The sequence below is a fragment of the Desmodus rotundus genome, chromosome 1 (assembly GCF_022682495.2).
Source record: "Desmodus rotundus isolate HL8 chromosome 1, HLdesRot8A.1, whole genome shotgun sequence".
In the NCBI taxonomy this organism is placed as follows: Eukaryota; Metazoa; Chordata; class Mammalia; order Chiroptera; family Phyllostomidae; genus Desmodus; species Desmodus rotundus.
The window spans coordinates 176,577,543-176,600,982 of record NC_071387.1 but is presented as its reverse complement, the minus strand read 5'-3'; the positions used below and the strand labels follow the sequence as shown (position 1 = coordinate 176,600,982).

At 36.2% G+C, this 23,440-nt stretch overlaps 1 protein-coding gene across 5 annotated transcripts in view; it reads right to left on the bottom strand.

Moving 5' to 3' along the window:
- Positions 1-23,440, bottom strand: part of PDE4D (phosphodiesterase 4D) — a 1,245,374-nt gene that overhangs the window by 847,111 nt on the left and 374,823 nt on the right. For all 5 annotated transcript variants that reach the window (XM_071219656.1, XM_071219665.1, XM_071219669.1 and 2 more), the window contains one exon: positions 13,065-13,294. In XM_071219656.1, coding sequence (XP_071075757.1) covers positions 13,065-13,294 — 230 coding nt within the window. The remainder of the gene's footprint in view (positions 1-13,064; positions 13,295-23,440) is intronic.

Genomic DNA, 23,440 nt, shown 5'->3' with positions numbered 1-23,440 from the left:
CACTGAGAGCTTCACAAACTTTGCTAGGGACATCCCAAGAGATTCTTCTCTCCACCACTCTCCTTTTTGTTACCTTTTTATGAGAAAAGGCACTGAAATGAAAATTCAATTTTTCCCTTTGGTTCCTCCCTACTAAGTTTTACTACTGATTTTACAATTAAAATTCTCAAAAAGTCAGAGCCCTTCCTTACTTTGGTTTCTAGAATGGGAAAGCCTCATAAGTTCATTAAGCACTGTGTACTTGTACAAACAATAGAAGTCAACACTTGATGAACTTATGCAGGAAAGGGAATTGATCAAAAGAATGTAAGATACAAGTCAACAGATAGAGAGGCTTGAAAAACCAGACTAGAGCAGGATGCAGTGGAAGTATGCGCAGCCAGGATGAGTCTGCTAGGACTCTGCTGCCCACCACCTCTTCCCACTATCACACTGGCAGCAACCACAACCATCACACCACTAACTTTTCCACTCAATAGTGGGGCACGTGACAGTGGGTATGAGCCATCAACTCGACATTCAATGTCCTGAATGGGAGCACTGGATTGATCATACTGATGTCTAACTGCCAGAAAGGAGTACAGAGGGCGTATGTGTCCCCTGTAGCTTTCCTGGGAGAAGGCTGGACCATCTCTCCCCTACCCTGAGATTCCTCCCAAACAGAAGAGTGCTGCATACTGCCCAACCAGACCAACTTTCTACATCTTACCTTCCGTGAGTTCTCATCCCTCTGACTATCCCTAGGGTTACATTCCCAAGCAATGGAGTGACGGGAACAGAAGTTGAAAAAAAGAGCATACAGAGCCCCTCCCTTGTTGCAATGCCTGGCAAGGTCTTTAAATTCTGCTCAGTCTCAACCATTTTTCCACCTAGCAAGACCAAGTTCTACAACATTATAAATATCTTTACTTTGCACTTCTGGAATATTTCTAAGTTTAAAGGTGATGTCCTTTATTTCAGTGAAAATGATATTTAGTTTTGCTTGGTCAATAGATTCTGCTGGTTATCTCTTGGGGGAGTCAGTTGCCAAAAGAGGCACGGTTACCCAAAGTGACCAGGAGAACTCTGAAAGGTCCAAGCATTCCCCTCTCCCTCATATGTATCAAAATTTCTACTGAATTATATGTGAGAAACAAAATACCACAAATTTTATTTTTATCTATTCATAAATATACTCCCAGCACCTAAAATACTGCTTGTCATATACTAAAGTCTCAACAGATACTTAGATAAACGAAACTGAAAATAAATCATGAATGGAATTTTTATGTAGTTTTACTGATTGGGCAAGCAGACATTTTAATTAATAGAAATCAAGATTAGAGGGAAAATAATCACAATCCTATGACCCAAAAAATATAATTTTTTCACATTGCTTTCTAGTTCTTAGCTACATGCAGGCATATATAGCTTTTCAGTGCTATAACTTTAAAACGGATATGCTCGTGTACTTTGCTTTTCTTCCCGAAAGGTCCCAAGTCCTTCTGTGTTGCCTATAGTTATTATAATGATCATCTTAATGACTAGATAATAGTCGATGAATGTGAATTTTCATCATCCATTTACTGTTTGCCAACTGAAAAGTATGTCTTTCGATTATAGGGAAATTTTATAGAAACACTTAATAAGCCTAAAATCATTAGCCCTCACCTCAGTTTTTTTCAGTGGATATTGAACAAAACATGCCAGACATTTCAAATCAAAATAAGAAGATATGAGTTCTGGTCTTTATTTGTTGTAGTAATCCTCTGAAAATCAATTAAACTTTACATTTCTTCTTAAGACCAATGAAACTCTCTGTGCTTGGGTCTCAGTAGAATATAATTAATATCCTTTGTTAGGGCATTTTACAAACATCATATCACATTTGTAAGCTCCTTGGTTGCTAAATTCTAGTCACAAATACTAATTTGAGAAAGTGAGGATTAAAACCAAACCAAACAAAAATAATGACCCCCAGAAAGTCACAGAAAAGACAAGAATAAAAAGTTGTGTTTGCAGAGGCATCATATAAAGACTTGAGCCCCAGGTCTCACCCAGGCAAATAGCGTTAGGTTGAAAGCAGCATGAACACAGCTTGCTGTCAGATAGTCTGCAATAACATGCTATTTCATTAGGGCCACATTAGTAGCCCAATTGCCGAAGAAAGTTTTCTACAAATAGAATTTGTCTACGTAGAATTCAATGCCATTCTAGATTTTACAGCTATAATTGGCAGCAAGATAAACTGGATTAACATTTGAACCCCCAAAATAGTATTTAAGAATATTTAAGAAAGTAGTATTATTTAAGACAATGATCGTTTATAACAAAAACTTTTTTAAAAACAAATATGCTAATTTAAAATACCTGAGTAGTTATTACAATTGGCAAAATAATTAGAATTAAATACAAAAATATTTAAAATTATGCTGACTGAAAAAATGATGCACATTATAAAACATCAGATCCTTCTCTGTGTTCCACAACATGTAATAAATAGGACACAGCTGAATTGCTGGAAAGATGCAAAATTCCTCAAACAGCAGAAGCTGCTGCTGTTCCCAACAGATGATGAAAGTACTAGGAACCAAGGAACACCACTGTAGACCTACTTGTTTGGACCAGGGCAACCCTTGTGGCCTTTCTGAAAGACCTACTAACTAGGCTCCACTTCACTCTCCCTGAATCTCTGCGTGAGAGAACTAGATCAATTCTTCAAAATGTTTTGGAATTCAGCTATAATAATTATATCTCAGAGAACCTGAGATAGATTATTCCTCTCCTCTGTGTTCTTCCAGTCCTTTACCTCCACATTGCTCTATGCTTTCTCTCTCCTGTCCAAACCCCCACTGTCATTCTCCCCACATTTTCTTTCAGTTAAGTCTTCTGGAACCCTGTTCCAGGGTCAAGAGACTTGGATTCATCCCCAGTCTGCACACTGAACAGTCACCCCACATCCTGCCTTCTTTCAAACATGGCTCTTTGCTGAGGACGTCACTTCCCCGCAGTGCACTAGAAGGAGGCCACTCCTGTTCTCAGTGCCCTGTGCCTCTTCCCGTGGCAGTATTGGTGTTCTCCTGGTTCTCACATTAACTTGCTGGTCATCACTCCTCCACCCTCTTGTAAAACCTCTCCTTTGACAACCATGACAAGTCATCTGTATCCTCTCACTGATTTCTGCCAGTCTTCCTGGTCACTATGTCCCAACTGTCAGCACCTTGACATTGGGAGTCCTGCTTCCATACTCAGTGACTTCAGTGTTGATGTAGAGGAGTCACCTCTTCCTCAAACCTCCCAATTTCTCAAATACTTCTTCTCCACCACATTCACCTTTTTCCGTGGCAACCCCTTACATCTTGAACACACCTTAAATGACCTCTAACACTTAAGTCTTAAGGTTCGAACATCCTCTCCTCCAAATATAACCCCCTATTTTTTCAGTTTGTTCAGCTATTCTACTTTCACTTGTTTGACATCATAGAGACTTCTAGAGGCCTTGAGCCCTTTCTATGTCTGTACCCTCTTTTATTCACTCATTTCCATACCCACCTAAGTTCCCACAATTCATCACTTCATTTACTCTATTGCAAATGCCATCAAATCCCTATTTTTCTCACATTGTACCCCCACTTTCCAATTTGGGATTAATTAAACTGTTTGCCTTCTTAGTGCCTGTACCTTGGTGGTTCACACTCCTGGAAAATATTCCAAAACCTCACATATATTGCTGAAGCAAAAAATCTTTCATTATGACCTATTGGACTAGTTGTTAGTTATTTTGAATGCAGATGCCCTGCTTTCTTTTGTGTCTAGATTTTGTCTCTGCTGTTCTCTCTACCAGGTACCATCTTCTTTTAGGTCTCAGCTCAGGTGTGAGTTTTGCTCACAAGCCTATTTAATTTACTCTCCTAGGATATCCCACATTACTTCATGTGTCCCTGGTTATATTTGTACATTATATCTAACAGACAGGATTGTAGTATCCTGGTTTTTGTCTGTCTGCCTTACTGGATTCTAAATTCTACAAAGGAACAGTCTATGTTGGTCTTCTTGAGACCTGCACCTTCAGCTCATAGCTCAGGATATAGTGAATATGACACACTACTTGTTGGATTCATCTACAAGTGTTCTTCATATTTACACAATTTAACTTGATTCTGTAATACAGGAGGAAATACATGGCTTCAAGAAATAAAGTTAATCTGAGTTAAATAATATTGAGGAAATAAGAAAGCCAAAGGCACATGTTAACTGGGATACCAAAAGTTAATGAAGGAGGAAAAAAAGGAGAACACTCCTAAAATATATGACAAAAAAAAGGGAAAGGTTCAGAGAGTGAATTGCGAAGTATAATAGTTATGTATTCTAAGGTTTATACTTTAAATCTTATTTGGATGTTGTAAATTATATATTTTAAATTACTTATCATGTATATTAAAGTTTTGTATTTCTGATTATAGCTACCACATAACAATAGGGGTGTGTGTTTATTATGACATTTAGCATTAGTCACAAGTTTTTAGGAATCACGTTGGAATAAAAGTCAGAATACCTATTTGGCAATGTGGACAAAGGTCAGTTTCACCATTCCCAGGCTCAGAGCCACCAAGTTTAGTGTAAATGATGCTAATCCATCAAATAAAGTCAGTCCAAATATGTTAAATAAATGACACAAAACAACTTAACTAAATGGCATACTATTTTGATTGAATTCTACAGATTTAGAAAAGGTCTAAAAATGCATGGCTCCATCTAATTTCTTTCAAGTGGATGAAGATTATAAACAAATGAGATAAGTAGGTATGATAAATGATACTTAAATCCTAAATTTTTAGAAAGAATTCTAACCAACTAGTCAGGATTTTCAGCAAAAGTGAAAGAAAATATATTCGACACAGGTGGTGATATGTGTTTCCTATACTTCCTTTTATGTATATAGTTTAATTTTAAAGAAATCCCTTTACCATTCTGTAGTGCTCATTTGTAGGGGAAAAAAGTTTGATAATTTCATCCTTTCCTGAATTTCAGCTGAACACATATTTTGTGTTTCAGATTTCTCAAAGTAATACACTTGGGTCAATGTTGACTTTGAATCAACATACATATTTATACAGTACATAATAATTAAATAAAAACCATTCAGTCAGAGTGCTTTCACCTCCTTCTTTTCATAAACACACTACTATTGCAAGACAGAGGAACACAACTTTTAAATAACTCTCCCTGAACTCCTCAGTGATGAATAATTCTGGGCTACATAAGGTCAGTCAAACAAGGTAGTGTTTGTGAGGGGGGACCATCTGAGGAACTGAAAAATTATGATTCCCAAGTGGAAATAATTAAAGTGCTTTTTTTCAGCTCTGCAACTCTGTCATGGTATCTTGTTATTTGACACCTTTTCATAGCCAAATAAATGCCTTACAGGGCTCATTTTTAGAAAACATGAACTCCCCAACTAATCTCTACTCTTTAACAAGTTGGAGTAATAAAGATTTGGAAACAGGTACCTGATGCTCTGGCGCAGTAAATACACAAATTGTCACTCTCTTTGGTGTTTTTAAGAACTTAGGTGCCTGGTGAGATTGAAACCTTTGATTACAAAAGTAAACCCTCCCCTCGTACATGTTACTTTACTGACATACAGATAGAGAGTAAAATATTGTGGTATTGTATTAGTCCATTCAAGGTATCCCCAATTCAGGGTAGCCAGAAACTACTATGAGAATGTAAAGAAACTATAGTAGTCTGAAAAAGAAATTGGAGTTTAATAATTATTGTTCTGTAAATTTAGGACATGACAGATATTATCAAACATTTTGTGATATATAAGGAAAAATAGTCAGCATTGTTAAGCTGTTTGTTTTAGGTTTGCTTCACGAATTACTACTCCTTCTGGAAATAAGATGTCATTTGTTAAGAGAATACACACTAAAGTATTCCATTACTCCTGGATTCTGATTTCAATCTCAAAAATCTCAAATTTCAAAGTAAAAATAAAACTAGGCTAATAAAAGCAGAGTAAAAGCTTTAGAAACAAAAGTTTTATAATTTTTTGTGGAGAACTTGCAACAAATAGTATGTCAATAAATTGCATTTGAATAAACCAAAGTCAAAGGAATCCAGTTTCTCTTATGCAGCATGTATCTTCAAGATTATTGGGAGTAATCTTCTCAGTTCCTTCATGGTGATTCTTTTAAGAGCCAAATCCTGCTCAAGAATACTGTATTTCTAATGAATCTTTCGCAACCACAATTATGTGTGCCCATTTACAATTTTGGAAAGGTTTGCCTAGCGGGTTATAGGCCTTTCACATACCTTTCAATAAGAACTTGTCAGATAAATCTCTTCAAACTTGAGCATATATCCAGTGTGAAGGTACAAGTCTTATGGTTACACTGTGAAATATAACCCTTTAGCTTCACAAATCCTTATATCCAAAATATTTCAATTATGAAATATTTGAATACTGTTAAAACTTTATTAAGTTAAAAAATCAAGCATGAAAGACCAGATATGTCTGCTTTAATGAAGGTTCTGTTTTCCTTTCTTTTATTTTCTGTTTGGATTTTGATTTAGTAACAAAATGTTGAAAATCACCATTTTTATGTTCACTCTAATGTACTGTGTGTATTCAAGGACACCAGCTACTGGGTGGTTGACCAGAGACTCAGATGTCTGATTGGCATCTGCGGCTGCCTCTGTGAATGGTATATAACTCAAGGAAAGGTTTCTGGAAGATCCTTGTAAAATGAAGTCCTACGTAACTAATGTAATCCTGTCCCCTATGTTTAGGAGTTATTTTCTTCCTAAGAGTGACCATTTCCTCCTTTAAATTCTTTTTATTTACTTTTTGTTAATAGGGCATAGGAATACAAATGTATGCAATGTACCTCTCCCGACAGGTAATAGAACACTAGTGATGAGAAAGTCTGTGATATTCTTCACTCACAAATCCCTGAATATGTATCCATCCAGAGATGTGCCATCATGTCACCAGGGGACAACTTGCTCCTTGGCTGTCATTTTATTATAGCTGAAGTAGTACAGTAGTGAAACACAGCTAGAGAGATTTCGTACTACTCCCCTCTTTCCCTCCTTCTGCTCCCACAACTTCCCACCTGTGTGCAGGGAGCAGTTTCCACATGTGTGGCAAGCTAAACTCTTCTCACAGTATCCGGGGGGACATACATGGACCACGCAGGGAAAGCAAGCCAGTGCCAGAGTCAGTACAAAAAGGAGCTCTGAATTCCTCCTGAGGATTCTGACCAGGGAGACAGGTAGAATTCAACAAGGACTGTTAACAGAAGTAAAGCAAGGAGGACATAAGGAGTAAAGATGACCTCCATTCTCATTCTAAACGTAACCAAACAATGCCTGACAGCAGGGGATGTCTGTGGACACAAGTCAAAGTGAGATGTAGACTTCTTACAAATGTGACAAGTCCATAATCTTAGATTTATGAACCAGGAATAAGTTTCTGGTTAACTCCTAAATCTAGTAGAATATCCTTCTCTACCCCAAGAGGTATTAGTAGAGGATCTTTGAAGATGATTCCAATCAGGAACCTAATTCAACAAAACAAAGATGATTTGTTGCAATATGTTGCCTTATAAGCATAGGGCTAACAGTAGTTGTGGCTGTTATATATTAAGTACTCGCAATATGCCAAAAATAGAGCTCGCTATTTTATCTTCCCAACAAATTCATGAGGTAAAGGTGGGTACTCCCATTATTCCTGTCCATGGCCTTGAGGAATTAGAAACATGGAGTGGATAAGTACTTTCCCAAGGTCATACAGCTAGTAAGTGGTGAGGCAGCACTCATATTTGGACCATAAAAGTCCAGAGTCTCCACTCTTAACCACTCACTACTCTGCTATCAACCTAAGAACTTATTGCCATTTCATGTCAGCCCTCTTAGTGGCTGGTAGTCCTATTTGCCACCATTCAATAATCAAGGAATCAACTGTCTTTGTCTCTAAATAAATTGTCCTGTAGGTTGTCATTCTCGTCACCTGCTTTCCCTTTATCAAGCTGTGTCCATTTATCCCTTTTCATTTTTGTCTTCACCACAAACACTCCACTCTTTTCTTTTCACTGTTTCTCCCCTCTCTCTGTCTATCCTTCTCCTTTCTTTCACCTGATTTTACTGCGATCTCTCTTATCCTCTCTCTTATCTCTTTCCCTGACCTTTCACTTTGACAATTTTCCTTACACATACACACACAGACATACACTCGACAGTGGCTGGGGTTACCATCATATTAAAAATAAACAAAGTAAAAATGCAAGTTATGGTCTGAGGGAAATATTCATTTTACAATGCATATACTAACAAAGGAATCATGTCCAGAATACATAAATACCCACAGAAATCAATAAGCAAAAGAAAAACCTGGTAAATATTCAACATTTAAATAGGCATAGCACAAAAGAAGAGATCCAAATGTTTAATAATCATATTAGGAGAAAAACAATATCACTACTAATCATGATAATATAAATTAGGACCATAGTAAGATATCACTACACATTCACCAGAGGAGCTAAAATGAAGAAGACTGAGAATGTCCAGGGTGGTGAGGATACAGAACATCTGGAACTCTCGTACAAAGTTGTTGGGCAGTAATAAAAACAAATATTGGCTTACCTAGCATTAGAAATTCCACTTCTAGGAATATAATTAAGACAACTGACTGCATATGTCCCCAAAAAGATGTGTATAGCTATGTGGACAGTGACTTTATTCATAATAGTTCTAAACTAGAAATAACCTAGATATTCATCAATAATACAGCATAGACAAATAAATTATGATATATTCACACAATGAAATACTACTCCACAATGGAAAATAACAAACAATTGATACATACACCAACATGAATAAATATCAAAAGCCATCTTGAGAAATAGAAGCCAGACACATATATGATCCTATTTATATAATATCCAAAAAGAGGCAAAACTAATCTTTAGTACTAGAAGTTAGCTTGGGTGGTGATTAATTACAAGAGTATCTAAATATGTAGAAAATATCTAGATGTATACTTATGATTTGCATATTTTACTGCATGCAAATTATACCTTCATAGAAAGTTTTTATTTATTTATTTATTATTGTCGTTCACTTAAAGTTGTCCCCACTTTCACCCCATCACTTTACCCTGCCCTACCCACTCCCCCTTTCAATCCCCACCCCACTGTTGTCTTTGTCCGTGGGTCCTTTATACTTGTTCCTTGACTTGACCCTTGCCCTTCTTTCCCTGGTTATCCTTCTCTCTCTTCCCCTCTGGTCACTGTCAGTTTGTTCTTTATTTCCATGTCTCTGGTTCTATTTTGCTTGCTTGTTTGTTGTGTTGATTAGGTTCCACTTATAGTTTTTTTCTAAAGTAAACATACAGAAAACTACTTAGGAGAGAAATATAGAAAGCGTTGGCATTCCAAACTACTTCATTGCCAAGTTCCTAACATTTAAAGCTGTTGATAGATGTTTCTCTCACTTCAGTGCGAGTCAATAAATGGCCATGAAACCTGGGTGATCTCACTCTGTATGGAAAACTAACTGGTGTGTGAATTGAAGGCACTCAGCATCCCAGGTCTTACAATTCTGTGTTGTGATCATTTAAAATTTCTAAAGGTAGCTAAATGACAACACAGACAACCTAATGCCTTAGGCATATTTGAAGAAAATTGTTAAATAATGTACATTTGGACACACTTATATTGCCTGCTAAAAACCCAAAGTATAATTATGAAAGTGGTAATTTAAGAAAAGCCCTTTGGAATTCAGTCTCTTCACCCAAGCATTTCATAAGGAAGCTAATACTTGCCTTTTCTAACATTCATTTCTGTAAGCCCAAGTTCCCTGCAGAAACCAGTTATGATTGGGGCCACACCAAGGCTTCCTAAAGGGATGGCACAAGACTCTGAACCACTGCATAAGCAAGTACATGATGTACTGATACACCAGAAGAAAGAGCAAAAGGTTACGATGTTAATAAAGTAAGAACTCCGCTTTCCCACCAAAGATTTACAATTGCCAATGTCTCTGTGTAGGTTGACAATGGGATCTAGGGGCATACTAACCTTTAATAATGGGGTTCTGGGCTATAGACAACCCTTGCTAAAACAGTTTAAATTTCCCACTAGTTCTTTCTGATAGCTGTGAAGGAATCTGAGGTTCTTGGTTAACTGAAATGGCTACAGAGTATAACCCCCAATTTTACCTTCAATTTCCTTTTTAAAGCTTAGGCATTCCAGAAAAATATATTCCTAAATTTTCTGTTTCTCAGATACTCAATTTACAAATCACTTTAGCTTCCTAAACAATAGCAATTCTTTTAATACCTTCTGAGTCTTTGTTTTTTGTTGATTGGCCACTCTCGTCCATGGTTTCTCCTGGCTGCCTCCTAGTACAGAAAAGTCACTCTTGTTTCTTCCTCTAACACACAAATTCTTTCCTCCAAAATATTGAATAAATTGGTAAATGGTAAATACGATTTTGCTTATACTTGATTCTTAGATTCTTGATTAAGAAGGAAAGAACCTTGGAACCAACAGAAGAAGTACTATCATACAGACAATTCTGAACCTCCATAGTGGAGACTAATAGTGGAGACTATTTGTTTTTAGCAACACATTTAAATTTAATTAAATAAGCTTAGCTTTTACTTGAGATTTTTAATTATACACATTGCCCGACTACATACACATGGATTAAATATATTACATCATTTTCTTTTAAGGGCATGTCACATAACAATAGTTTAGTATGAGAAATTATGTTTAGAAGCCTACGTTTTAATGTACCAAAGTTAATTGAATCTATCACAAGCTTAAATTAGCTTATTTTTTAATTATAATTATAATTTTTTAATTATAATTATTCAGATTTGTAGAAAGCAAGATAATGATTCTAAGATAAACCTGCTGAGAAGAAGAGTTAATGTCAGGCCTGAGGTTATTGTTTTAAAAGTCTGTTTAAAAGGTTGACCCGTAGTTGGCATCTGGGAATTTGGATTTCAAGAGGATTCCCATCGTTCTCTGCAATGTGAGCAGCTCACTGTGACTGAACTGTGTGTGCAAGAAATGTGGTTGACCCTGAGCGACTGCGTTTCTACTGGGAACCTGGAACTCATGTACATGCTGGGCAGAGGGGACCTAAGTGAGCAGCCCCCAAACAACTCTGGGCACTGCATATATTTTCTGGTTTGTATTTTTATTGTTTTTCATTTGGTTAAACCTTTTAAGATGAGGTCTATCCTCTTGGAAAATTCTTAAGTGAACAATATAGTATTGTTAACTTTAGGCACAATTCTGTACAGTAGATCTGTAGAGATTATTCATTCTGCATAGTTGCAACTATATACCCACTGAATATCAATTCCCCGTTTCCCCTACCTCCAGAGCCAACAACCACCATTCTACTCTCTTCCCATGAGTTTGACTATTTTAGATAACTCATGCAAGCAATGATTCTTCAGTAGGCTTCCCTATTACTTTCCTGGTGAACACATTTAACATGTGTTGTCACAATTGATTACTTGAGAAATCAAGTTCATTCTTTCTGACTCCACTGCAAAAGGGAACTCTTGGAAACTGGTGTCTGATTTTCTCCAGATTTTGCCCTATGTGCCTTTCTCTTTCCTGATTTTGCTTTCTATTCTTTTGCTGTAGTAAATCCCAGTTCTAAATATGACTAGTTGCTGAGTCCTAGGAACACTCCTAGCAAACCATGGAAACTCAGGGTGGTTTTGATGACTTCTGACACAGGTGGCATCTGTGAATCCTGCCCTTTACACAGATGAACTGTAAGTGGTATTGATCCCAAAGAGAGGGGGAATCAGCTTTGTGAGACAGTATTTTTCAAAGAATATCCAGGTCACACTACCTTAGAAAATTCCCACCTGCTCTAATGTGTCTGATCAATAGGTACACATTCTTCTTTGTATGCATGGTTCAGACAAAACAAAAACAAACCCAAATGCACATTTCCTTTTTCCATTGCTTCAAGTAAGAATTTGTTGTCTTTTTATTTACCTAGTAGTAATTCCCTCATACCTTTGAATAACATAGGTTCTTTTAATTGGTCTGTAACAATTCAAACAGCTAAATTCAATATCTTTGAGAACAGTTACTGGCCAAATTCTCTTGATCACAACTTTTCTCACAACTTATAGGGAAATCCAAAAGGTACCTGCCCTGGGCATGCCTTGAACTTGGCAAACAATGAATTTACAAAATAATAAGTTATTTTGTTCGTATGGTTTTAGTAAATGTTCAGAGTCTGTCCAAGTACGGGTTATTGACTTCCTCCTTGTTCTTTTTAAACATGCAGCTGGCTGAAAGGACAAATAATGTACAATGCCCGCTCTCCTCAGTTTCTCTCACAGTTGTTTATGTGAAAACATTTCTATTAACGAGTAAAAACTCTATTGGTAAACAGGAAAAACAAGAATAAAAACACAAATACTCTGCAAAGCAATGGAAATACAATGGTTGCATTATGGAGACACAACTGCGTATGATTCTTCTATACATACTAATCCTGAATAAAACCACTTTATGCTGGGAGCTGAAACAGTGTTATGCTTAGCAATACCTCTAAGTGTCAAAGGCCAAATTACCAGGTTCATGAATATAATTGCATATTGCCTTTGCTTCTAATTACAGTACAATCTATTCTTGATTCCAAATTTGCTTTGCATCAATGAGCATTGCCTACTATTACAGATATGTATGCACACATGATAATTTGTTCATTCGTTCTCATTTGTTAAGAAGTTTTTATTAAATTACCTATGACTAATATTAATTTTATAAACTTAAATCTCCTTTCCCAAATGTTTATTATCATTCACTAATACTTTTCAACTCCTCATAAAACATTTTAACTAAAACATCTACTCCTGCAGAGATAGTGATGGTACCTGAGAAAAATCACCCTTTTTTCCTTTAGCTCTAGAATCTCCACTTTACTCCTACACAAGTCAAACAATGAGCCACAAAATCTCAGAAGACCACAGAAACCAATCACCTTCCAAAATATAAAATGGGCAAAGGTTGCCCAAGGGCACTCACCCACTGGAGTCTGCGGAAGTGATGGCAATCAGTGGCAGAATCTTCAGGGGGAGGCTGGTCGGTCTTTGAATGGCGTCTGATTCACTTTTCAAGTCAGCTTGTTCCAACTGTCGGAAGGCAAGCGGGGGCAGCTGAACACTGCGGCAGGAGAGCCTCCGTACCAGATAGGGTTCCATGCCGCGGAAAGGGTCCTCCTCTTCCTTACTGGAATGCAGTGTCTCCTCAGAGGCCTAAGGCAAAGTGCAAGAAAGTACATGCAATCAAAAAAGTCCTATTATTTATCATTACCAGATGTCTTTATATTTTGGAGAAAGAAATTAAGGAAACTTATATGCGAAAAATGTTAACTAGAAAGTGATAATATTAACAGAACAGTATTTGGTGAACACATTAGAACTAATAACTGACATCTACATTTACTTTAAAAATACTAAATTTGTTCACGAGTATATTTAGAGTAGCTCAGTTGTTACAGTTCACTGACCTCTTCAATACTCTTAGGATTTATAAGCTTTGTACATACATTCTATAAAATCAAGAGTAAATAAAAATAGTTTCACCCTCTATGGAAAACACTCACTTTAACATATTTTTGACATATGGCATATTCCTACATACATGCCTATGAAGAGAAAGGAAAAAACCGAGTCCTAATTTTTTCTTCATATTTAGGACCATATTGGTAACACATATTTTCATAGGTCACATGTTACTTGAATATTCTTTGCAAATATTTACTATAAGACATTGTGAAGGAAATTTTTAAAAATGACATGAAAAGATTATCTGAGGACCCAGTAGAATAATATTTAAATCACAGCTAAATTGTGCACATTTGATCCATATTATCCACATGACAAGGAAAAGCAAGTCTAGAATAAAGTAGGAATTTTTATTGTAGTTGAAAATATATATACTGCCACATGAACAATAATTATTTCTAAGCAATTAGAAAGTCGCTCTAGCAATGTTTATTATATCCACATACTCAGTGATATAGTCACCAAATGTTCTCAGACAAGATGCTGGGTTTGGGAATCCTTGCATTACCACTTCGTTAGTTGTATGCTTAGAGTGTTTCTTAGTTTCCCTAAGTTTTCTGTTTGGGGACAATGTTTACCCACAAGCCTGAAGTGAGACCTTGCATGTAATGTGCATAGCTCATCACCGACACGCAGTGTGATAAGCAATCATACATGACAATTTCCCTTTCTTTTGAGTTTTACAGGTGAAGAAACTAGTTCAGGAAGGCAAAGTAGCTTTCCCAAAGTGCAGCCTTTGCAGAATCTAGACTTAGTTTAGAATCTTGTTGCACTCTTTCTTATACTATTATATTTGGGCAAGTAACTTAGGCTCACAGAGGTTGGTGCCACATCTGAACACTGAGGATAAAATATTTATTTCTCAGGTTCATTGGCTGGAGCAGAAAAATGAAGTACTTGAAGCACCAATATTTGGCAGAGTTTTCCCTGAACGAAATACTAGGTATTATTATTGGAATGCAGGCTAATTCCCTTTACCTTTTTGTAGCACTGTGCTGTCTTTGATAGTCCATTAACTATCAAACTGTATCCATACTACTTTACAGTTGGAAAGTGTGCTTTTTACTGATGTATATCTTTAAAAATGTGAAAGGACATGCAGTGGTGGGCTCTAGTTAGCCTTGGATTTTATTATCTAATTGTATGGATAAATAGGACAAAGGTGGGCACCCAGAAGGTAAAAAAGAGCTCAAAGCTAAAAACAAAGTTTATTTATTTCAAATCCTAAATACAAAGATCTAGATTCTGAGCATCTGTGTTTTGAGGAACCTGCTGGCTTTGTAAAGCAACATTAATAACAAGAACAACAGCTTAAAGGAGAGGAAATCCTGCCGTTGCGACACTAGGGATAGACGTGAGGGCCTCATGCTGAGTGAAATGAGTCAGCCAGAGAAGACAAGCACTGCATGATCTCACTTATACATTAAATCTAGAAAATAAAAAACATGAAAAAGAGATCGGGTTTGTGGTTATCAGAAATGGGGATGGCAGAAGGGGAAATTGGATGAAGGTGGTCAAACTTCCAATTATAGGACAAATAAGTATTAGGGATATGACATACAACATGATAACTGTAATTAACATTGCTATATGGCATATATAAAAGTTGTTAAGAAAGTGAATCTTAAGACTTCTCATCATAAGGAGAACGTATTTATTCTTTTTCTTTTTCTTTTTTTGTTTGGTACCTGTATACGATGATGAATGTTAACTAAACTTATGGTGGTAATCATTTCATGGCATCTATAAGTCAAATCATTATGCTGATACACCTTAAATTACACTGTCATATGTCAATTATATCTCAATGAAATTGGAAAAAAATTTAAGTAATAATAATGGATAAATTTATTAAATCCTTATGAAATGGTGCTGTGCTTTACATATGCCATCTCACTGAAATTTTACTGAAATCCTGAGTTAGGTCCTATTACTTTTCCCATTTTACATGTAAAGAAACAGAGACCTATAAAATAACATGCCTTGGTCACACAGCCACATGGTTAGCGAGGGGACTGACCATTACAGCTTCCCTGGGACTTTCTGATGTTAGCGCTGCAAGTCCTGTGTCTGGGAAAACACCCAGTCCCAAGCAAACTAGGATTGTTGATGTCCAACAAGTTGAGATCCAAACTAAAATCTCTCTTAGTTAGAGCTGGAGCTCATAAGCACTATGTTATACTACCTCTAACAAGCATGGTTCCTGGCAGGGTACGGATTACTAGAAAAGAAAAGAATACACACTAATTGATCATGACTTACTAAACCTCAGATTTTTATTTTCAAAAATAGCAGAACTGAGATCAAGACATAGACATTGCAAATTAATTAAATTAATTATAATCCTTGTCAATTGAGTCAGGAGCTAGAGGTTTGAGGCCTGACTCTGCCACTAATTACTCATGTGGTGTTAAGTCACTTAACCTTTCTGGGCTTTAATTTCCTTAGACATAAAACCAAGAGATTTTACAAAGTGAAGATTAAGACCAGTTGGCGGTTCTGAAATACTCTGATTTTCACAATAGCCAATGGCAAAGTTAATGTTTAGTGACCTGACAAACATAGAAAATAAAGAGAAAACAACACATGTAACATTCTTAGCTTAGCTGTTAGATTGAGAAAGTGAGCCTCTGTGTGTGGGCTTCTGGGCATTCATTTAAGGACAGAACAGCAAACTGAACCCACACTCTTGGATTACTATCAGGTCACAGTTTACTTCACATATTTCTCCAGAGAAGTTAATGACTAAAGGGTGTAGATACCTTCTTAAGGACGAACATGAGAAAGAAGAACAGAGGATGAGTCTAGCAGAGCTAAGGACTGAATGTAGGTGAGCGAAGTCAACATTTTTCTACAAGTACTTAGTTACTCGCTCTAGCGATAACACTGTACCGGGAAAAATGTTTTATGTAACCCAGGCTATCTAATAAAAGACAATGTTTGTGACTTTCTCTTTTAGATAAAACCACCTCAAGAAGTAATGTTTTCTGAGAGAACAACCCCTATTAAAAATAAACTGTAGTATTTTTATCTTGAGTATAAAAATGATGAAGCAGTAGATGTCTGTATCCTAACATTTCTCTTCAAAAACAGTACAACAGGTGGCTTTTAAAAAATTCCAGATCAATATGTATCAAATATATTTCAAAAATAGAAGAATAACTCTATCAGATACAAGGCAGGATGTTTAAACTGCCTTACTTTGGAAAGAAATGTAGAACTGACTATTAAGGTAATATGCATCTCATGTTATTGCCGGAAGTGGCATTTTTGCAAGGAGTTGAGGAAAAAGATAGCATTGCTAACATCTCTAAGCCATTATTTCTCAAAATGTGATGCTCAAACCCCCTGCATGAGAAGCACAGAGGGTGCTTGCTAAAATTCTGAGTCCCGGGCCCCCTTCCAGATCTGCTGAATCCCAATCTCTAGTACCAGGGCTTGGGAGTCTGAATATGTCCTCAGGATGACCCTTGTGCACACTAAGGTTTGGGAACCAGTGGTTTTGACATTTTAGGCCCAGTCCAGTAATATTGTCTGGCAAAGATCCAGCCACAGAGATGTTCAGTGCAGCTTATTTGAAATAATGAATAACTGGATGCAATACAATTGTTGTATTGAGGGACTGGCTTAAAGAATTTTAATGTATCACATTATGAAATACTATGAGGTTGTTAAAATAATGCAGAAAAATATGTGATTATGTTCATGATGTAATGTTGAGTGGGAAAAGCAAATTGCAAATGATCTCATTTTTCTAAACTGAAACAAAACAAAACACTAACATTATATTCATAGACAAATTTTGGAATGATATTTTCCAAATCTCTAACATGACTTTCTCTAGGTGTTAGTAAAATTTTTGGGAGTAGACAGGAGAGAGTAACCGGGGGAAATGGGGACAACTGTAATTGAACAAAAAGAAAAAAAGAGAAAAAAATTTGATGGTAATTTTCATATTTTTGTTTATTACATTTTCTATATTCTCTGTTAAAGTACATTATTTTTAGATTAAAAAGTAAAATAAAAACAATATTAATAAAATGGAACAACATTCAAGTTGTTTGATGGGACTCAGAAATATCTCTAATTCAGTTTCAAGATAGACAATATCAAAGACAAAAAGATTTTGAATGAGTTTAATGCAAACCTGTTAACTTGTAATAAAATCAAATTCTTTGATAGTTAACCAACTTAATGGAAAAGTTGACAGAAAAATAACTTTAATGTAATTATCCATCAATAGATAACTGGATAAAGCAACTATGGTACATTTACACAATAGAATACTACTTGGCCATAAAAAGGAAGAAAATTTTGCCCTTTGTGACATCATGGATGGACCTGGAGAACATTATGCTGAGTGAAATAATCCGGTCAGAGAAAGACAAACACCATATGATCTTACTCATACGTGGGATCTAGTGAACAAACTGAACTAACAAGGAAAATACAGACAGACTCGCGGAGAGGAGGCTGACAGCTCTGGACGGGGGGTTAAGATGTGGAGGGATCGAGCAAAAGAAAAAGGACTCATGGACATGGACAACAGTGTAGTGACCGCGGGGTGGGGGTGGAGGTGGGAGAGGGTATAAGGGGGATAAATGGTAATGAAAAAAATACAAATAAATAAATAAATAATTTGAAAAATAATAAAAGATATACCTAAAGAAATTTCACAATAATTAAAAGTTACAATGAATGAGCATTAAATATGTTATTATCGTCATTATTTTTTTTCTTTGTGTTTACTTCAGTGTTTATGTAAGGTATTTAATTAACCTCTTTATTCTCTTTTTTATTCTCCCACAGTACTTAGCAAACCACTTAACAAGGACTTTAGTGCAGGGATATACACATAACTGCTGTTAAATTGCTGTAGTTGATGATAATCTCACATTTGTTGATATTCATTTCATATATGTATATACATATGAAATTTTCTATAGAGGAATTGTCTTAAACTGTATATTCATTGGCCTTGTGGGAGAGAATATTTCTTTCTAGGTGCACAGCTAGACCACATTTCCAGGCTCACTTTCAGGTAGCTGTAGGCATATCAATGATGTTACATTATATGCAGTGGATTATAAGCCACAGAAAAGTGTGATGTTTTTACCCCTGGCCAACGAAACCTGTGAGTACCCCTCATTTCTTTCCCCCTCTGTAGCCCCTTGCCATATATGAAAGATGGTAGGAAAAAAGATGAATGAAGTGATCATCCCTAAATAACTGTTCAGCGGAGAGTCACGATCCAAAGCAATTTGGGCTGCATGAGCCCCAAGTAATTTTTTATCATCATAAGTCACTAAATTTGGGGGTTTCCTTGTTACAGCCAGTGCTATATAATATGTAAAATCACATACTATTTTTGATTTCAAATGAATTAGGCACTGCCTTTCTCGCAAGTATGTACAGTCCCTTTGGTGAGAAAAATAATCACCAGTGTGTGATAAGAGCTGTAACAGAGGACTTAGGGCCCTTTAGGAGTACCCAGGCAGTGTGAACACTTTTGTGAGTGGAAGGGGATGCGAACCAAAAGTGACATCAATGAAACAAGAAAACCTGGACTACCTCGGGCGAACTAAGATGTATGATTATCTCATAAATTAGGCATTTCTTTTTGTTTCCTGCCCGCTTCTCCAATCAGTTCTGTTTAGTCTCATTGTTTAATCCTCCAATAAGCTTTTAAGATGCAATCCTCCATTTCTCTATTCTTCCTACACACTGCTGGTTCGAAACCTCTGGAGCTTCCAGGGTGAAATCTGAAACCGGCCTTGATACGCAGAGGTCAAGGGGAGACCAAAGAAAGAGGCAAGCTACTCCATATTGGTAAGTGGCAGGTTTAACAAGCAAGGAAACTTGCATAGGAGGATTGTCTTGGGCAGCCACAAAGGGAATAAATTTCTGCACCTGCCCATAGGAATCTTAAAAGTTTACATAGAGGCTTTAACTGGGTCAGTAACATATTACTGTCTGAACAACAGATTGTTTTCTCGAGGCTTTGACATTGCAAAGGGCTTCCACTGTGGGAACAGTGGGCAGAATTTTTATTCCAAGGACAGGGGAGGAGGGTGTGGAGCCTCCAATAGCCCAAGTCCAGCTTGAGGGTCAAGTGGTGGTCATGTTTTCTTGAAGACCTCCTCCAACACACACTCATGTTCAAAATATTTATTATCTATGGCAGTAAATACTAACAACTTCTGCCTTTTTATTTACAATTGCAAGGCAATGAAGTGATTTTCAAAGTGAAGTAATTTGCACTGAAATAACTTGCTTACATGCCTATTCTCTTTGTTAGCTAGAACCCATTTGGAAGCATGGGAGTGTGCCATAACAACTCCTGTACCTCCACCACTCAGCCAGTGCCTGGGGCAAAATATGCTAAATAAGCCTTACTGAAGAAGTGAATGAAGAACATAGACAAACTTGACTCGATTTCTTCAAGTGAGGAAATTGGAAAGTGGGAAAATAATATTAAATATTGGTATTACTCATAATTTTGTATTTATAACTATTAACATATAAGTTAGGTAGAGGCTATAAGGAATTTCTTTTAAAATTCTTTAAGTATATTTTATTGATTATGCTATTACAGTTTTCCCAATTTTTTTCACCCTTTTATCCCCTCTCCACCCTGCACACCCCACCCTCCAGCATTCCACCCCCACCCCCCACCCCCTTAGTTCTTGTCCATGGGTTGTACATACAAGTTCTTTGGCTTCTCTGTTTCCTATACTATTCTTAACCTCTCCCAGTCTATTTTATGGGTACCAATTATGCTTCCTCTTCCCTGTACCTCCTCCCTCCATTCTTCCCTTCCCCCTCCCCACTGAAAACCCTCCATGTGATCTTCATTTCTCTGGTTCTGTTCCTGTTCTAGTTATTTGCTTAGTTTTTGTTTTTGTTTTTGTTTTTTAGTTTCAGTTGTTGATAGTTATGAGTCTGTTGTCATTTTACTGTTCATAGCTTTTGATCTTCTATTTCTTAGATAAGTCCCTTTAACATTTCACATAATAAGGGCTTGGTAATGATGAACTCCTTTAACTTGATCTTCTCTGGGAAGCACTTTACCTGCCCTTCCATTCTAAATGATAGCTTTGCTGGATAGAGTAATCTTGGATGTAGGTCCTTGCCTTACATGACCTTGACTACTTCTTTCCAGCCCCTTCTTGCCTGTAAGTTTCTTTTATAATCCTAAGACCTCAGCCACTCTAATTGCTTTGATCTATCCCCATGTTAAAATTCCTCTCAACTATATATATGTTACAGTAAATATTTTCACCTAACTTTTCTTAATAAAATTTTTTTTTAAATTTGCCCAAGTAGCCCTCAGTAGATGAGTGGATAAGAAATCTGTGGTACATTTACACATGAAAAACATGGCTGTACAAAAGAAGGAAATCTTACTTTTGTGACAGCATGGATGAACCTGGAGAGATATGATTTTATTTACATGTGTAATCTAATAAACAAAATAAACTAGCAAACAAAATAAAATGGACTCATAGATACAGAGAACAAACTGACAGCTGTGAGAGGGGAGGAGGGTTGGCAAAGGACTGAGTGAAAAAGTGAAGTGATTAAGCAACAGACAAACAAACAAACAAACAAAAAACCCATAGACACAGACAACAGTATGGTGATTACCAGAGGGAAAGAAGGGTAAAGGGGGGATAAATGGTGATGGAAGGAGACTTGACTTGGAGTGGTGAGTACACAATGTAACAAACTGATGGTTTATTATAAAATTGTACACCTGAAACCTATTTAACATTATTAACCAATATCACCCCCAATAAATTCAATTAAAAATAAAGAAAAAAGAAGGAAGGGAGGAAGGGAGGGAGGAAGGAAGGCAGGACTTCAGGTACTCAATGCTTCCAGAGTATCTGTGCTGTGGAGAGCATTATATAAGTCAGTGTGTTAAACAGTTGCATAGGTTTTCAGGAAGAGGGCAGATTGAGCTGAAGATAGGTTTTTATTGCTTCCAATGTTGCATCCCTTTTCCTGTCTAATTAGCTTTCTGTAAAATTATCCTTTGAAAAAGTAAAGTGTCCTTGTGCCTGCATATATATTATAAAGAAGACAATTTCAGAAAACTGAACCAACTCCTTAAGAAATAAAATACTTCCTGACCAGGTAGCTCAGTTGGTTAGAGCACCATCCCAATACACCAAGATTGTGGGTTTGATTCCCAGTCAGGGCGCATGCAAGAATCAACTAGTGAATACACAAATAAGTGGAACAACAAATCTTTCTCTCTCCCTTCCTCTCTAAAATCAATTTTAAAAATTTAAAAAAAGAAATAAGATACAACTCAGTAGGTTGCTATTACAATGAATTGACATCATACTCACAATCTAAAAGTACTATATACCAACAGTACACACTGTCTATATATTATTCTTTTTCATCTCCATGAAATTGTTCACAATATACTAAAGCAATAATTGAAATCTGCTTTAAGATTCTCTAAACCTCATGCCAAATGTTTTATCTCTTATCTCATTAGTCATTATATGTGTTTTGTATTAAAATCCAATGTTAAGCCTGCCCAAATAATCTTACAGGAAATTCACAAGTCAATAAAGATAAATACCTAAGTTCTTTTCATATCGAAAGGGCACTGTATTGAATTAACATGATCCATTTTTAAATGGATTATTTGTATACGATATAAAAAAGCACTCTTGCAAAAAATGAATTCCAAATGAAAATGAAAATGTCCACCCCAGGTTAACATAAAGGTAGTAGATAACTCTCAAATATCCCTGGAACATAATTCAAATATAGGTTCTGATTTCACACTGATTAAAATAGGCAGAAATCACTGAAATCTTTCTAAAGCCATTTCCTATAACTTACTCATCAAAATTTCTAAAATGTTCATAAAAGAAATAGAAAAAATCTCTTTAGTAATATTCTACTGTATATTCTCATCAAGAAGAAAGTCTATCTTAAATGCTAGGATTCAGTCTACCTTCTATAAATATCACTGTACCTTTCCTGGGTGACCTTGAAAAATGAAGTGGATTCTATTTTGTTAGCAGAGGAAGGGAAGACAATTTAAGAAAAAACATGACTTCTATCAATTATTTATTTCACAATGATATACAGTAATAGAATCCCGACTATAAAAATAAAAGGAGCTAACTTTGGTTTTTTGAACTTTAAAGTCATGTCTTCCTAGAAGGCTTGGTTAACACTTAGCTGGCTCATTTTCTCAGTGCTTTGAAAAATCTCTCATTTGAGTAATTCCATGCCAAGCCACAATATTACAGGGAATGCAAGATCTATTGTCTTCATTTTCAGGTTTTATTTAAATGCCAATATCAATCAAAAATATATTTATAAATATAAAACCATCGTTTAAGAGAAGGTATATTCATAATAATAAACTGTGTCTCTAATACTAGAACAAAAGAACAGAGAGGAAAGTGGAGACTAAGAAATGCTAAATTTCCTTTTCACATGGAGGAAGCCGGAAATTGTGTGTTTTCTCTCAGCTTTGATGTTCAGATAACCATAAGGCATTCTATTGATAAACAAACTATAGATCGAAGAATGTTATAATTAAGTCTAGATTCGATATAATAGTTGATGGTGAAACATAATATTTATTCTCATTAGAATAAGTAATAATACAGGGATGCATCTCATTACTTTTTATTTAGCATTATTAATATTTATTGTATTACATGGTCCACATAGGTAGCTACTTATTCCTTATATAAAACTGCATGAAGAGCTGCTGTTACTCCCATTTTACAGGTGAGAAAAGTGAACCTTAGGGAAGTTAGTTTTCCACTGAGCTCCCCCTTTCACAGTGAGTAG